Source organism: Mobula birostris, chromosome 13, assembly GCF_030028105.1.
Source record: "Mobula birostris isolate sMobBir1 chromosome 13, sMobBir1.hap1, whole genome shotgun sequence".
Lineage (NCBI taxonomy): Eukaryota > Metazoa > Chordata > Chondrichthyes > Myliobatiformes > Myliobatidae > Mobula > Mobula birostris.
The window spans coordinates 17,393,524-17,411,806 of record NC_092382.1 but is presented as its reverse complement, the minus strand read 5'-3'; the positions used below and the strand labels follow the sequence as shown (position 1 = coordinate 17,411,806).

General features: G+C 44.0%; 2 protein-coding genes across 2 annotated transcripts in view; both read right to left on the bottom strand.

The window, feature by feature from the left end:
• The window catches only part of LOC140207827 (uncharacterized), a 49,835-nt gene that overhangs the window by 18,434 nt on the left and 13,118 nt on the right, over positions 1-18,283 (bottom strand). The gene's annotated exons all lie outside the window — the stretch shown is intronic.
• Positions 3,637-10,795, bottom strand: LOC140208464 (uncharacterized). Its single transcript, XM_072277144.1, has 2 exons — positions 10,701-10,795; positions 3,637-6,174 (listed from the first exon to the last, which is right to left on the bottom strand). Exon 2 carries the CDS (start codon positions 5,709-5,711, stop codon positions 4,407-4,409), a length of 1,305 nt encoding a protein of 434 aa, XP_072133245.1. The 5' UTR covers positions 5,712-6,174; positions 10,701-10,795; the 3' UTR covers positions 3,637-4,406.

Below are 18,283 nucleotides of genomic sequence, written 5' to 3'. Positions count from 1 at the left end.
CATCGGTCGTGTGTTTTAATAACATAATTCACATCATTAATTTGAGAGACTATTTCATACAGTCCATTGAATTTCGCCTGAAGTGGATTTGTCAACATTGGAGATAAGGCAAGCACATTATCCCTCACCTTGTATTTTCTTTTGTTTTGATCCGCTTATCAAACCAACACTTCATTTTGTTTTGAGAAATCTTCAAGTTTTGTCTCGCTAGACGACAGGCTTGGTGTAGTTTATTTCTGAACTTCAAAACATAGTCTAACAAGTTAACATGTACATCCCCATCAATCCACTGTTCCTTTAACAAGGTCAAAGGTCCCCTCACTCTGTGACCAAATACAAGTTCAAATGGACTAAAGCCCAGTGAGTGATTCCTGTACCGACTCTCTTAAGCCTGATTTATACTTGTGTGTCAAATGTATGCGACAGGCACCACATACACACACTGCACCCTACGCCGTTGGGTGACGTGCACCTCCTCTAAAAAGTAACTCACGCGTCGTGGCGGCACAGACAACAACAACTGTGATTGGTTCGTTTGATAGCATCGCATTTCCGGTTGCTTTTCTCCACCATGTCTGTACACTGATGCAAAATAAATGGTTGGAGACAATGAACCAAATCGTCAAATCTACCTGCCGACATCCAAAAATATTTGAAATGCATTTCCTCGTCCATGTCTCTCACGAAGAAGCTCAACAGTGTCAGAGAAACCCCACCGCCAACTTGCGTTTTGGTGGTGAAGTGTATAGCGATGCAGACACAACTACGCATGCTCGCTACGGCGTAGGGCTATGCAAAAATTAAATTGGGCCTACGGTGTAGGATACGGCGTATCCCGAATGCACAAGTATAAATCAGCCTTTATGGTGAACAAAAGCAAATGTATTCCTTCACCCCAGTGTTTTCCATTTTCAACACAGTATGTCTTAATCATTGTTTTGAGGGTAGAATGAAATCTTTCTAAAGCCCCTTGTGATTCCGGATGGTACGCAGACGATGTAATTTGTTTAGGTCCCAGTTCATAAACTACCTGCTGGAATAATCCAGATGTAAAATTACTTCCTTGATCAGACTGGATTTCTTTAGGCAAACCAAATAAAGTAAAAAACTTGTTAAGAGCCTTCGTCACAGTTTTAGCTTTAATATTTCTGAGAGGTATTGCCTCTGGGAATGTGGATGCAGTACACATAATAGTTAGTAAATACTGATGGACAGCTTTAGTCTTTGGCAATGGGCCAACACAATCCACTATAAATTTGGAAAAGGGTTCACCGAATGCAGGTATAGGCCGGAGTGGGGCCACTGGGGTGACCTGATTAGGTTTACCCACAACTTGACAAGTGTGACAGGTTCTGCAAAAGGTCACAATATCTTTCCTCAAATTCGGCCAGTAAACTTCTTTCATAATCCTGTTTACAGTTTTATTCACTCCGAAATGGCCACCGAAGGGCATACTGTGGGCCAAAGTTAAAATTTCAGTCCTATGAACTTTAGGAACTACAACTTGGTGAACAATTGCCCATTCCTCACTCGCAGGTATAGCAGGTGGCCTCCACTTCCTCATTAACACTCCATCCTTGAGATAATACCCCACTGCCATTTTCTTAATCTCATCATCTGAGAGAGATGTTTCTTATAAAGCTTCAATCTCAGGGTCTTGGTTCTGTTCTGCTATAAACTCCTTCCTAGACAGGGATGAATCTTCCTCATCAGACTTACTACCTGAATCCTGTTGAAACAATGAAGGCTGAAAGGTCCCTGACAAGTCATCAAAAGCTGAATCCTGGTCACCCTGATTTTGGCTATCATGGGTATCAGAATCATGCTGCACAGAACCGTCTGCATTGGCAGACTTTTTAGCCGTACTTCGAGTTACTGCGATAAATGTTAAAATCCATCTGTGGGTCGTTAGTGGTTGGCTTAGCTGGCAACTGCACTGCAGGAACAACATTACCATCTACCAGGTCATTCCCTGACAGCAAAGTAACATCTTCCACTGGTAAACTGGAGCATAATCCGATCTTAACAGGTCCCAAAACCAACCCTGACTGTAAAGTTACCTTGTGCAATGGCACAGAAACAATGCTGCCTCCAATGCCTTTAATAAGATTTACCTCATCACTGTTCATCTCATCACCAAACTTTAGAACGCTGTCTCATGGAAGTGACTGAAAAGCCCCAGTATCTCGAAGAATTTTCACTGGTACCGGTGTTGACCCTTCCATTACTAATACAAACCCATCTGACATAAAATGATCAAATCCTTTCTTAACTCAGTCAGACCTCTCAGTCCTTAACTGAGCCTCAACAGAATGTTCAGAACCCTTTGAGTTTATAGGTGCTTCAACATACTGATCACAGGCATTTGGGACTGTCTCCTTTTCCTTCTTCAGGACAGAACAATTAGCCATCATATGACCAGCTTTTTTTACAATAGTAACAAGTAAGACCAGAATATTTCTCCTTCAACTGCTTCCCTTCATCCTTACTCTTGTCACTAGTCCCAGCTTTAATTTCTGGTTTACCCTGGTTATCCCTGCTACTCTTTTGGAAGGTCTTATTCTGGGTAAACTTAACCTTATGAGTTAAAGCAAACACATCTGCTAATCTAGCAGACTCCTGCAAAGTGGCAGCATCCTTTTCATCTAAATACATCTTTATGTCATCAGGAACGCACATTTTGAATTCTTCAATTAAAACCAACTCTTTCAAGCTGTTAAAATCATCATTTACATTTTTATATGGGCACCAGCGGTCAAAACACACAAACTTCTCATCAGCAAATTCCATATAAGTTTGGTTCAGAGATTTCCTCAAATTTCTAAACTTTTGCCTGTACGCTTCTGGGACCAACTCGTAAGCTTTGAGCACAGCCTGTTTCACTGTGTCATAATCAGTTGCTTCATCAACTGTCAAAGCAGAATAGGCTTGCTGAGCCTTCCCCTTAATTACACTTTGTAAGAGAATAGGCCAACCCTCTTTTGGCCACTTTAAACTCTGAGCAACCGTCTCAAATTGCTGTAAGTATTTATCAACCTCTGCCTTTTCAAATGGAGGTACCAATTGAACTTCTCAACTGGCCTCAAACTTATCACCAGAGTCTAACGTGAGACAGCTTTGCTACAATCTTTCTATCTTTTCCAACTTGAACAACCACTGTCTTTCTGCTTCCTCTCTGTTCTTCTGCCTCTCCTCTCTGTTTTCCTGCCTCTCCAGCCTCAAACTGCCTCTGCCTTTCCACAGCCTCCATCTTTAATTTTCCTAACTTGTACTGGAGCTCAAGCTGACTCGGTTACTTTCAGGAAACACCTCCAACTCCTGCACTTTAAACACACCCTTAGATACATAATGCTCAGTTATGATCTTCTGCATCTGTGCCCTTCTCATTGTCAATTTCACCTTAGCAAGTTTTAGCCTTTTAGCAATACTCAACAACTCAGTCCTTCTGGTGTCCTTTAGTGCCTCAGAGGTTGGCGCTTCCAGACATCTATCAACATCCATTGCTGCTGATTTTCCACACACAAATAAATCAAAAGGGATTTCTCCAATGAAATCGATAATTAATCAATACACCCCCAAATCTGTTCATATCCCAGGCGCAGGCCACAATTTTATTATGAACCATAACACTTTAGAAATAAACCAGCAGCAACAAACTACAACTGGAGTCTGGTTTTGATGTTAAATCCACTATCTTTAATAGTATCTACTTATAATATCATAACTTAAGCAAGATAAGCAAAAGTTAACCGTGCTATGTGTATATGTGTGTGTAAATATAACTCCCAAACTATTGAGCTCAGGGGAAACAAGGCTTAGTCTTGAGATGGTGAATTATGAAAGTTCAGTTCATCCACAGAATAGGTGATGAGACAGAGAGATATTTGTAGTCCAGGGTAAATGTTGAGAGAAGGCAATTATGTCAAATTCCACAGGTTCCACAGTGGTAAAACAAGAGAACAGTAGCTGTAGAATTTATCCGTTGTCGTTTCACATCCACATATGAATTATCACCGAAAGTGACTTGTCACAAGGGGTATTGTCTTCAAGTGAATTTCCACACCACACCCAGGCAAGGGTTAACACATAAGTGGTCTCCACAGGATACCCCAAATCCGATCCACTCCTATTGATCAAACAAGGTGACAACCACACGTTCGATGTATGCTGAGTTGATAATTAACCCACCCTTGTCGGCATAGGAAAGTTTGAAACAATGACCTTTGGCCACTCGTTCCCTGGTTTCGATCCTTCCATTTTCCCGCCTTTGTCTCCATCTGAATCTGAGTGTCTGTGTCCTCAGTTAAAACTAAACAAGCTGTGAGTGATGTAAACAAGCTGAAAGTCAGACTGATTCACTTTCTTAATCTCTCTCTCTCGCTCCACAGCAAACGAAACCTTGTGATTCATAACAACAGTAACTCCCCATTGTGAACTGACTGGTGTGTCAGTAGTTCGGATGACCGGGTGAATCCTTTCCCACATTCTGAGCAGGTGAACGGCTTCTCCCTAGTGTGAACTTGCTGATGACTCTGTAGGTGGGATAACTGAGTGAATCTCTTCCCACATTCTGAGCAGGTGAAAGGTTTCTCCCCAGTATGAACTCGCTGATGAATCTGTAGGTAGGATGACTGAGTAAATCTCTTCTCACAGACTGAGCATGTGAATGGCCTCTCCCCGGTGTGAACTGACTGGTGTGCCAGTAGTTGGGATGACCGAGTGAATCCCTTCCCACAGTCTGAGCAGGTGAGTGGTCTCTCTTCAGTGTGAACTGATTGGTGTGCCATTAGTTTGGACGACTGAGTGAATCCTTTCCCACATTCTGAGCAGGTGAATGGCCACTCCCCACTGTGAACTGACTGGTGTGCCAATAGTTTGAATGACTGAGTGAATCCTTTCCCACATTCTAAGCAGGTGAACGGCTTCTCCCCAGTGTAAACTCGCTGATGACTCTGTAGTTGGGACAACTGAGTGAATCTCTTCCCACAGACTGAGCAGGTGAATGGCTTCTCCCCAGTGTGAACTTGCTGATGTCTCTGTAGGGTGGATGAGTGAGTGAATCGCTTCTCACATTCTAAGCATGTGAACGGCTTCTCCCCAGTGTGAACTCGCTGATGACTCTTTAGGTGGGATAGCTGAGTGAATCTCTTCCCACAGACTGAGCAGGTGAATGGCTTCTTCCCAGTGTGAACTCGTTGATGTCTCCTTAGTTGGGATGACTCAGTGAATCTTTTCCCACAGACTGAGCAGGTGAACGGCTTCTCCCCAGTGTGAACACGCTGATGTCTCTGTAGGTGGGATAACTGAGTGAATCCCTTCCCACATTCTAAGCAGGTGAACGGCTTCTCCCCAGTGTGAACTTGCTGATGTCTCTGTAGGCTGGATGAGTGAGTGAATCCCTTCCCACAGACTGAGCAGGTGAACGACTTCTCCCCGGTGTGAACTCGCTGATGACTCTGTAGGTGGGATAACTGAGTGAATCTCTTCCCACATTCTGAGCAGGTGAAAGGCTTCTCCCCAGTGTGAACACGCTGATGTACCCGTAGGTGGGATGACTCAGTGAATCTCTTCCCACAGTCTGAGCAGGTGAACGGCTTCTCCCCAGTGTGAACTCGCTGGTGTCTCTGTAGGGTGGATGACTCAGTGAATCTCTTCCCACAGTCTGAGCAGGTGAACGGCTTCTCCCCAGTGTGAACTCGCTGGTGAGCCATTAGGTTAGATGACCAAGTGAATCCCTTCCCAGAGTCTGAGCAGGTGAACGGCTTCTCCCTGGTGTGAACTCACTGGTGAGCCATAAGGTCAGATAACTAAGTGAATCCTTTCCCAGAATTTCAGCAGATGACCAGCCTCTGCCCAGTGTGAACTGACTGGTGTGTCCACAGGTGGGAAGACCGACTGAGTCTCTTCTCACACACAGAACAGATGAATGGCCTTGTCCAGTGTGAACTTGCTGGTGGACCTTCAGTTGAGATAACCGACTGAATCCATTCCCACTGTGTAAAATGACGGGTGTGCCAGTCAGTCAGATGACCGAGTGAATCCCTCCCAACAGTCTGACCAGGAAGGATGGTCGATTGAATCCCTTGCTCCACTTCTTAAATATCTAGACAGAGACAGCAAAACTGGTGTGCCGTGTTTGCGATTCCTGGAGACAAATTCCTTCTTATTTTTAACCTGTAAAAAGATCATCAAAATCCATCAGTGGGTGTAGGACAACATTTCAGATGAGATTACTTGAGTTGCCAAGGTTTGATCTGGTATCACACCGTTACAGTGAGGTCCAAGAAATCATCTTCTGACTGGGCACAGTGCTGGTATCTGGAATGACCATCAATTCCCTGATGCTCTTCCTGTCTCTATAAGAATGGGGCATTTCTGCCATCTCCAATCTGTGACTTGGCTCAGTTTGACTCTCTCCATTGTTATTATCCCCTGTTCCTGCTGAGCAGCATGGGTGCCTGGCCCCACAGTAACTGAAACAGTCTCACGCAAATTGTCTTTCTTGATGTGTAGCGAGGATTTTCTTTTATGTATTATTAACTTAAAGTGCCACAGTTTTAACGCCATATAAAAAATTCCTGCTGAGATGAATGGTTGGTCCACACAGCTGTTAAAAGGACTTAGAGTGAATTTTTGTATTATTTCAGGTTCTTGTCACAGTCACAGAAAATTACAGCACAGAAACAGGCCCTTTGGGCCATCTGGTTTGTGCTGAACTATTTAAACCACCCACTCCCATACCCCTACCATCCAGGTACCTATGCAAACCTCTTAAATGTTGAAATTGAGCTCGCATGCACCACTTGTGCTGGCTGCTCATTCCACACCCGGATGACCATCTGTGTGAAGAAGTTTCCCCTAATGTTCCCCTTAACGTTTCACCTTTCACCCTTAACCCATGGCCTCTTGTTGTAGTCCCACCCAATCCCAGTGGAGAAAGTCAGCTTGCTTTTACCCTATCTATGCCCCTCTATCACAAACAAATCGCCCCTCAGTATTCCACATTCCAAGGAATAAATTCCTGACCCGTTCAATCTTTCCTTATAACCCAAGTCCTCCAGACCTGGCAACATCCTTGTGAATTTTCTCACAACTCTTTCAACCTCTTTTACAACTTTCATGTAGGTAGGTGACCAAAACTGTACACAATACTCCAAATTAGGCCTCACCAATGTCTTATACAAGTCAACATAACGTCCATCTATTGTTGTCAGTACTTTGGTTCATGAAGGCCAATGGACTGAAATCCTGCTTTCCGTCTCTATCTTACTGTGATACCACTTTCAGTGAACTAAGGACCTGTATTCCCAGGTCCCTTTCTTCTACAACAGTCCACTGTGCCCGACCAGTCACTGTGAAAAACCTGCCTTGGTAGGTCATACCAAAGTGCAACAACTCGCACTTGTCTGCATTAAATTCAATTTTCCGCTTCTCAAACCATTTTCCCAGCTGGTCCAGATCGCACTGCAAGTCATGATAGTCTTCCTCGCTGTCCACTACACCACCAATCTTGGTGTCATTCACAAATTTGCTGATCCAGTTAACCACACTATCATCCAGATTACTGATATAAATGACAAACAACAACAGATCCAGCACTGATCCCTATGACACACCACTAGTCACAGGCCTCCAGTCAGAGAGGCAACCATGTGCTACCACACTCTGGCTTCTCCCAAAGCCAGTGTCTCATCCAATTTACTATCTCATCTTGAATGCTGAGTGACTGAACCTTCTTGACCAACCTCCCATATGAGACTTTGTCAAGTGCCTTGCTAAAGTCCATGTAGACAACATCCACTGCCTTGCCTTCATCCACTTTCCTGATAACTTCCTCGAGAGACTCTATAAGATTGGTTAGACATGACCTACCGTGCACAAAGCCATGCTGTCTAACCTTTATCAGTCCACACCTAACCAAATACTTACAGTATATATCCGGTTCCTGCACAAATGTTCCAATAACTTACCCGAAAACTATTGGGAAGCTTTCAGAAACGAACAGCAGACAACTAAAAAAAAGTCAAATGAGCTCAGGGTGTGGAATCATGATATTGTAGTCATTAATGGGTCTTGGTAGCACCCAACAGTCTGAGGCATTTAGAGGAACAAAATATCCCGGGCCTCAATATCTCTTGAAAAGCAAGGTTCCCTGCACCTGTAACTTTTCAACTTTTATTTTGGCAGGCATGTACAAACTCCACATCCTCAAAATTTCACTTCTGAAGGCCTCCCACTTACCAAGTACTCTTTTGCCAGAAAGCAGCCTGTCCCAAACCACACTTGTCAGATCCTTTCTCATACCATCAAAATTGACCTTTCTCCAATTTTGAATCAACCCGTGGTCCAGACCTCTCTTTTTCCATATTTACTTTGAGTCTCATGGCATATGATCACTAATTTCTGTCACCAGCCCTGGATCATTTCCTAACAGCTTATTGTACACTTCTACGTCAGGAATTCTAATTACTGATTAAGGGCACATTTGACAAACTCTACCCCATCTAGTCCTTTAACAGTATGGGAGTCCCAGTCAATATATAGAAAGTTAAAATCAGTTACTGAATCAACCTTTGTTTCTTGGCATGATCTGTGATCTCTCTACAAATTTGTTCCTCTAAATCCCTCAGACTGTTGGGTGCAACCAAGTCCTAATAATGGCTACAATATCATAATTCCCTGTCCTGAGGTCATCTGGCTTTCCTGTGATGCTTCTTGCATTGTGATATACACAGCACAGCACATTCATCGCACCATGCTCAACCATTTGATTGCTGACTCTATCTGAGGTCTGAACAACATCTGACTGGTGTCAAGAAAACAAACTCTCTCTCATTGTCACAAAAACAAAGGAGCTGATTGTGGACTACAGCAGGAATGGAGACAGGCTAACCCCTATTGACATCAATGGATCTGGGGTTAAGAAGGTGAACAGCTTTAAGTTCCTCAGCATAAACATCACCGAGGATCTCACATATAACCATATAACAATTACAGCATGGAAACAGGCCATCTCGGCCCTTCTTGTCCACGCTGAATGCTTACTCTACCCTAGTCCCACCGACCTGCACTCAGCCCATAACCCTCCATTCCTTTCCTGTCCATACAGCTATCCAATTTTACTTTAAATGACAATATCGAGCCTGCCTCTACCAATTCTACTGGAAGCTCATTCCACACAGCTACCACTCTCTGAGTAAAGAACTTCCCCTCATGTTACCCCTAAACTTCTGCCCCCGACTCTCAACTCATGTCCTCTTGTTTGAATCTGCCCCACTCTCAATGGAAAAAGCCTATACACGTCAACTCTATCTATCCCCCTCATAATTTTAAATACCTCTGTCAAGTCCCCCCTCAACCTTCTACGCCCCAAAAAATAAAGACCCAACTTGTTCAACCTTTCTCTGTAACTGAGGTGCTGAAACCCAGGTAGCATTCTAGTAAATCTCCTCTGTACTCTCTCTATTTTGTTTACATCTTTCCGATTATTCGGTGACCAGAACTGTACACAATACTCCAAATTTGGCCTTACCAATGCCTTGTACAATTTTAATATTACATCCCAACTCCTATACTCAATACTCTGATTTATAAAGGCCAGCACACCAAAAGCTTTCTTCACCACCCTATCGACATGAGATTCCACCTTCAGGGAATGATGCACCATTACTCCCAGATCCCTCTGTTCTACTGCATTCTTCAATGCCCTACCATTTACCATGTATGTCCTATTTTGATTAGTCCTACCAAAATGTAGCACCTCACACTTACCAGCATTAAACGCCATTTGCCATCTTTCATGTACATGGTCTGTACATACCGGCTGTGTTGTAAAAAGAGCACAACAGCACCTCTTTCACCTCAGACGGTTGAAGAAGTTGGGGATGGGGCCCAAAATCCAAAGGTCTTTCTACAATTGAGAGCATCCTGACTGGCTGCATCACTGCCTGGTATGGGAACTGTACTTCCCTCAATCGCAGGAACCTGCAGAGAGTGGTGCGGACAGCCCAGCGTGTCTGTAGATGTGAACTTCCCACTATTCAGGACATTTACAGAGACAGGTGTGTAAAAGGGGCCCAAAGGATATTGGGGAGCCAATTCACCACAACCACAAACTGTTTCTGCTGCTACCATCCAGGAAACGGTACCACAGCAAAAGGACCAACAGGCTCCGGGACATCATCTTCTACCAGGCCATCAGACTGATTAATTCATGCTGATACAATTGCATTTCTATGTTATATTGACTGTCCTATGTATAAACTATCTGTTATGAATTACTGTGAACTGCACTTTTAACATTTAGATGGAGATGTAAAGATTTCTACTCCTCATGTATATGAAGGATGTATGCAATAAAGTCAATTCCATTCAATTCACCCACTCCACTATCTGTTCTGTCATTCTGGCTCCCATTCCCCTCTACAACTTATTTTAACCACATCACCCTCTCCCCACACTAGCACTAGCGAGCCTTACCACTGGGATATTAGTCCCCTCTTGTTCTGTTCCCTTCACTAACAAATCCCCTATCACCCCTTTGATTTTTCTCTGCCAGGTAATCTCAACAGTTTCTAAAGTGGTTCCACCTGTTGTTGTGTGGGATGGACACAAGAGTACTCTGTGATGGCTATTTAACCTCATTCCCCTTCCTGACTCTCACCCAGTTTCCTGTATCCTGCACCTTGGGTGTAACTCACCTCTCTTCATGTCATATCTATCCCAACGCACCCCCAACTCCTGGATGATCTGGAATTCATCCATTTCAAGTTCCAACTCCTTAAACTGCAGGGTTACAAGCTGCAGCTGGATGCACATCTTGTACGTCATGGCATCAGGGACACTGGAGGTCTCCCCACCTTCCCACCAATCTCCCCTCAAATTTGTAATGACCAGTGTACACATAAAGCTTGTATTATGCAATTTTTCCACATGTGCACAGTGAATTTTATATAGAGAGGTATTCATTTTAACAGCTGTCAAATCACTGTCTATAAGAACTTTGATCTCCTCTGGGTTTGTTTAAGTTCATCTGCACTCTCACACAACCTAAGTTGCAGGCCTGTAACAGGTAATGATGGATTTTCTTGCCAGAGCTTTTGCACACGGTCCATGTGTCATTTGCTTGCTAAATGACGCTTAAAAGTCAGATTTCCAAATATCACTCCACTTCTTCCCACTTTCAAATTCTCCAGCAACTTTTGCATCACCACAATACACACAGGTAACACCAGTTTCTGTATTGTACACAAATATTTCCCCTGAACCCTCCCCCAGGTGACTGACGGTGGTGAACTCAGTGATGGCAATGCCAATGAATATGAAGGGAAGGGCAGTAGTCTGTCTCATTGGAGTCTGGCACATTTGTGATGTGAAAGCTACTTGTTGCCCTGGACAAAGGTGTTTGATTTCATTATGTACCCAGAGAGAGTGGGACAAAACATGTTCTCACGGGTAGAAAAGTCCAGAACAGGAGGAGGTAGAACAAGCAACAGACACAAAATGCTGGGGGAACTCAGCAGGCCAGGCAGCATCTATGGAAAAGAGTACTAATGCTGAGTTCCTCCAGCAATTTGTGTGTGTTGCTCGGATTTCCAGCATCTGCAGATTTTCTCTTGTTTGTGACTGGAGGCAGAACAAAGGTGATTTTCACAACAGCTGATGTAAAAGATTTTGTTCCCTTTCTCCGAGTTCCCGATCCTTGCATTTAGACAGCTGGAGCTCAGCTCTGTCTGAGAGACCCATCGGTTCCCATTCCCTCATCAGCCGGAAGCTCCCCGGGGCCCGTGTACGGATGGTGGGGCTGAGAGAGAGGGAAGAGAGCAGGACTGTCCCGGGATTGCGGGTCACGGAGTCCGGAGTCACAGCAACTACCCGAAGTCGGTGTTGAAAACGCCGCCCGGTGAGACCCCCAACCCGGAGACCCCTTCTCACCTCAACCGATCATCCGGGGCCTTTTGTGCCCCGCGCGCTGGTGAGCTCGAGCTTGGTCGGTTTAACGGCTGGGCTACTGATCACGTGACCATCCCCTTCCCCACCGCTGTCAGCACAGGAGTCAGGCGCTGCTGTATTCCCATTGGTAGGAAGCAATGTCAATCACTGCTTCCAACCAATAGAGGAGGCAGGCCAGCCGAGAGGGCGTTACCCCCGCTGACTCCGTCTCCCGAACTTTCCGTCACGGCGGGACAACCGTCAAAGTAAATGTCCGCTTTCTGATTTATTTCCATTTCCCTCCGAGGGAAGTTGGGGCGTTTGTGAAGCGTCTCCTGCGGCCGGAGTCTGATGTGTCGCTGAGAGGTAGGAGGAGACCGCTCGGCCCGTCGGTTTGATGCCGGTTCCCCGGGGAGGGAGAGGATGAAGACGGTGAGAGAGGGGGCGGACAGGATGTTTGTCCCGGTGGGGACAGGAGCGGCTCATCTGTGGAAATGTCTGAGCCCACGGTGGTGGCGATTCACCACATTGGGGGGCAAACACCGGCAGACTGTTGCCCTGCAAGCGGGGCCGATGGTCCGGGCAAAGTGACAATTATTTGTGTTTTGTTGAGACTGTACCGGGAATATGGTGTAAAATCCCGCTCCCCACACTAACACGGGTCACACAGACCAAAGAACAAACTGCCGGAGGAACTCAGTGGGTCGGGCAGCATCTGTGGAGGGAAATGGACCGTCAACATTTCGGGCCGAGACCCTCCCTCTGGACTGAGAGTGGACGGGAAATAGTCCGAGAAAAGAGGTGAGGGGTGGGGATGGGGCAAGAGCTGGGGAGTGAGAGGTGGATCCAGGTGAGGGGGAGGTGGGAAGGTGGAAATAGTGACGGGGGTGGGAGGTGAGTGGTTGGGGCAACACGGGGCTGCAGGAGATGGAAATTAATTCCATAGAGGATTAACAAAGAGGTTAGAGAGTATTTGTTATAGAGAGTGCAATGAAGATTCACCAGACTGATCCCTGGAGTGGTGGGGTCATCATATGAAGAAAGATCAAATGTGATAACCCTTTCATTTAGAGAATCGAGGACTGAGAGATGAAGACATTGAAATGCACAACATCATTACCGGTTGAACCAGGGATCCCAGTCTCTGAAAATGGGGGTGGACTGTACGGGACTGAGATGAGGGGAAATGTCTCCATTCTGAGGGTGGTGAATGTCTGTAAATCCCCACCACAGAGGCCGGTGAAGACTCAGTATCGTCCTCACATAAAAAAAAGAGGCCAGCAGATGTGTGGAGACTGAAGGGATCGAGGAAATGAGGATCGGGCAGAAACATGTGGCTGAGATGGGAGAGCAGCCGCCATCTTGGTGATGGTTCGAGGGGCTGAATGGCCACCTCCTGCTGATTCTCACTTGGTGTTTCAGTGTTCCTGTCCAGTGAGCCCGGAGGAATGTGAATAGAAAGTAGAAACATAGAAAAACTGCAGCAGTATAGAGGCCCTTCGGCCCACAATGCTGTGCCGAACATGTTCTTACCTCAGAAATTACCCAGGGTTACCCATAGCCCTCTGTTTTTCTAAGCTCCATGTACCTGTCCAGGAGTCTCTTCGAAGACCCTATTGTCCCATTCCACACACTCACCACTCTCTGTGTAAAAAAACTTACCCCTGACATCTCCTCTGTACCTAATCTCCAGCACCTTAATCCTGTGTCCTCTTGTGGCCACCATTTCAGCCCTGGGAAAAAGCCTCTGACTATCCACACGATCAATGCCTCTCATCATCTTATACACCTTATCAGGTCACCTCTCATCCTCCGTCGGTCCAAGAAGAAAAAGCCGAGTTCACTCAACCTATTCTCATAAGACATGCTCCCCAGACCCGGCAACATCCTTGTATATCCCCTCTGCACCCTTTCTATGGTTTCCACATCCTTCCTGTAACGAAGCGACCAGAATTGAGCATAGTACTTCAAGTGCAGTCTGACCAGAGTCCTACATTACCCTTCGCCTTTTAAATTCAATCCCACGGTTGATTAAGGCCAATGCACCGTATGCCTTCTTAACCACAGAGTCAACCTACGCAGCAGCTTTGAGTGTCCTATGGACTCGGACCCCAAGATTCTCCTGGCGGAGAATCTCACCTGGTCCCTAACACCAGCTCCATAGCAAAGAAAGCCCAGCAGTGTCCTTACTTTCTGTGAAGGCTGAGGAAGGTCCATCTCCCACCCTCCGTCCTCACCACATTCTACAGAGGACGTATTGAGAGCATCCTGAGCAGCTACATCACTGTCTGGTTCGGAAACCATCTCGGATCGCAAGACCCTGCAGTGGATACTGAGGTCAGCTGAGAAGATCATCGGGGTCTCTCTTCCCACCATTGGAGACACTTACACCACACACTGCATCCGTAAAGCAAACAGCATTGTGAAGGACCCCATGCACCCCTCATACAAACTCTTCTCCCTCCTGCCACCTGGCAAAAGGCACCGAAGTTTTCAGGCCCTCACGACCAGTCTATGTAACAGTTTTTTCCCCCCCAAGTATTCAGACTCCTCAATACTCAGAGCCTGGACTGACACCAACCTACTGTCTTGTTTATTATTTATTGTAATGCCTGCACTGTTTTGTGCACCTTATGCAGTCCTCAGTAGGTCTGGAGTCTCGTGTAATTTTGTGTTTTTTTACGTAGTTCAGTGTAATTTTTGTATTGTTCATGTAGCACCATGGTCCTGAAAAACATTGTCTCGTTTTTACTGTGTATGGTACCAGCAGTTATGGTGGAAATGACAATATACAGTGCCTTGACTTGACTCTGATCCTCCGCACTGCCAAGTCTTACCATTAATGCTATATTCTGCCATCATCTTTGACCTAATACAATGAACCAGCTCACACTTATCTGGGTTGAACTCCATTTGCCTCTTCTCAGCCCAGTTTTGCATCCTATCAATATAGATATAGATAGATAGATATACTTTATTAATCCCGAGGGAAATTTGGTTTCGTTACAGCCGCACCAACCAAGAATAGAGCGTAAATATAGCAATACAAAAAACCCCAACAATCAAACACCAAAATGCAAACTATGCCAGATGGAAAATAATTCCAGGACCAGTCTATCGGCTCAGGGTGTCTGACCCTCCACGGGAGGAGCTGCATGTTCGATGGCCACAGGCAGGTACGACCTCCCGTGCTGCCAAGTGTTGTATCACGGTGGAATGTGGCCGAAGTCCAACAGTAAAAAGTTCAATATCCAGTCTGCAAACACATTCCTCAATCATAATATACCCCGGATTGCACTATCCGTTGTTAGCCAGATCAGTAAGCACCGAACTCCTTCACGCTTACCGCTCTCAGTGCACTTCCGGTCAGCCGGAATGGAATTACCCACCGAACTCCTCTTCTCCAAAAGTCTCTGTTGTCTCGACCCGGTCCTCTTTCCTCGACTTTGTGATCCCCCTCTGTGTGTTTTCCTCCGGATTTCAGCTGGGGTGTCCATCGCTCTGTTCGCTAAGCCGGCCGGTGTTTGCTGGTCCGTGAAATATACAGTGCGACCTTGCTTCTGTCTCGCATGTTGGGATGTAACCATTTCCAGTGCTAAAGAAAACCCAAAGAAAACTCTCTCTACCAGCATGTTAGACAGCGTGCAGCTTCGACGTGTTACCGTGAGAAAAAAAATACAAAAAATAACGGAAATTAAAAAGTAAAAGGAATAGATCGGATTGGCTGTACCAGGCTGCATGCACGACTGGTGCATGTGCAAGATATATCTTCAAGCCAACACTTTAGATAAAATTTTAGTATCAAAATTGAGTAAAGAGATAGGTCTATACGAAGAGCATTTAGTAGGATTCATATTCTTTTTGAGAATGAGCAAAATGGAAGCTCCGTAAAAAGACTCTGGTTGTCTTCCTTCCTGTAAGGGTAGAACATAAATGTGGTATAAGCAAGGAGGAAAAAGCCTAATAAAATTCTCCAGAGAATCCACCGGGTCCTGGGGATTTCCCAGAATGCAATTCTCAAATAGCCTGAGCAATTTCATCCTGGGAAATAGGTTGATCCAATTGCCTACGATCATCTAATGAAAGATTAGGAATATTTAATTGATCTAAAAAATTATTCATTGCAATATTATCATTAACAGAGTCAGATCTATACAATTTAGAATAAAATTCTCTAAAAGTTCATTAATTTCAAGGTGGTCAGTTGTCACGTCCCCATTAATTTTATGTATTTCTTTAATTTGCCGCTTGGCTGAAAATGGCTTCAATTGATTAGCCAGTAGCTTACCAGTTTTATCTCCGTGAATATGAAGTTGACTTCTATCTTTTAAAAGTTGGCTTTCAATTGGATATGTTAAAAGAAGATCATATTTAGTTTTAGTTTCAATACGTCTCTTATATGTTTCAGGATCAGGTACAGAAGCATATTTATGGTCCAGTTGCTTTAACTGATTGGCTAATTCATTTCTTTCTTTGTTAGCTTTTCTAATGATGTTTGCAGTATAAGAAATAATTTGACACCGGATGTACGCTTTAAAAGTATCCCATATAATCAGGCTAGACGCCTCTTCCAACGTATTTTCTTCAAAAATAAAGAGTAATTTGATTCTCCATAATTTTTTTAAAAAATCCTCATCGGATAACAGAGTTGAATTAAATCGCCAAAATCTACTCATGGGGATAGGACCAGGAAGATTTAAAGATAGAATTACAGGAGAGTGGTCAGAGATAGCAATCTCTTTATATTCAATTGATCGAACTAATGGAATCATTTGACTATCAATAAAAATAAAGTCAATCCCGGTATAAGAATGATAGACATGAGAGAAAAAAGAATACTCCCTGTCCGTCAGATGAAGAAATCGCCAAGCATCAACTATACCACATTTAGTTAGAAAAGATTGGATAAACAAAGCTGATTTATTAAGTGTGGCTGGTTTAACAAATGAGTGATCAAATACTGGATCTAACCAGCAGTTAAAATCTCCTCCCATCACAAGGGCGTAAGTACACAAATCTAGCAAATATGAAAATAGACGCTCAAAAAATCCTGGATCATCTACATTGGGGGCATAAACATGAGCAAAAACAATCAACTTACTGTCTAAACTCCCTGATACAATAACAAAACGACCATTAGGGTCCGAAACAACTTTATGCTGAATAAAGGGAACTGTAGTATCTACAAAAAATCGAAACTCCACGGGATTTTGCGTTAAACGAAGAGTAGAATTCCTTACCCTTCCACTCAGTAAAAAAAACGTAAGGTATCACAGCTGTGTATGTGTGTTTCTTGTAAAAAAAAATAATGGGTGCTTTCATTTTTTTAATATAAGCAAACACTTTGTTCCTTTTGGTGGGGTGATTCACCCTTTCACATTCAAACTAAACAGGTGAATATTTCGAACCATTTTAAATACCAATCAACATGTAATTAAAAGATCTGGCCATAAGTTATTAAAACTAGAAAGCAAACCGTAAAGTAAGGTATTGAAACAAACAATCATATATTCAACCCAACACAGCTCCCAGAGAGAAATAGGCCCTACCCCCTCCCCTACCCAAAGCGAGAAAGCTGACCAATAGAAGTACCGGCCCCAAAAAATCCTGTTGACAGAAAGAACTCCAGTCCTGCAATGTCATTATGTCCCTACCAACACACAACATAAAAAGTAAAACAACTTAGTATTTGAAAATGTGAAAGGATCAATTTAAACAAATTCAAAGAAAGCTGTATTAAAAGAAAGCCTCAAAAAGGGATAAAATAAAGTAGTATCAAAAAATATATGACAAAAGACAATATATGAACAGCCAAAACGTAACCTTATTTCAAATTCATATTAACAGAAGAAAAAAACTTGATCAAATAAGAAGTATAACAGTTTTAGAATTCATCCTTCAGAAACTCTTTTGCATCTTCAACTGAATTTATTCTTTTTCGCAATCCGTTCTTCAAAACAATACTCAGACGTGCGGGGAACTGAAGAGATGGTTTATACCCTTTATTATAAAATTCCGACATAACTTCTTTATATTTCATGCGATCAGCCAAAACTTCAGGTGAATAGTCTTCCACAAATCTAACCTTGCAATTTTGGAAATCGATCATTCCTTGTCTCCGGGTATGGTGAATTAAAAGGTCCTTCATACGAAATTCATGAAAGACTAGTCTGATCGATCTGGGTTTCGCCACCAAGGACAATGGCTTCAAAGTCAGAGAGCGAGAAGCTCGATCGAGCTTCAGCTCAGATGTGAATAAAGCAGGGAAAATCTGCTTCAGAAAGTTTGCAAAAAACTTCGTAGGGTCAGCGCATTCAATTGATTCTTCAAGACCCAGGATTCGCAAGTTATT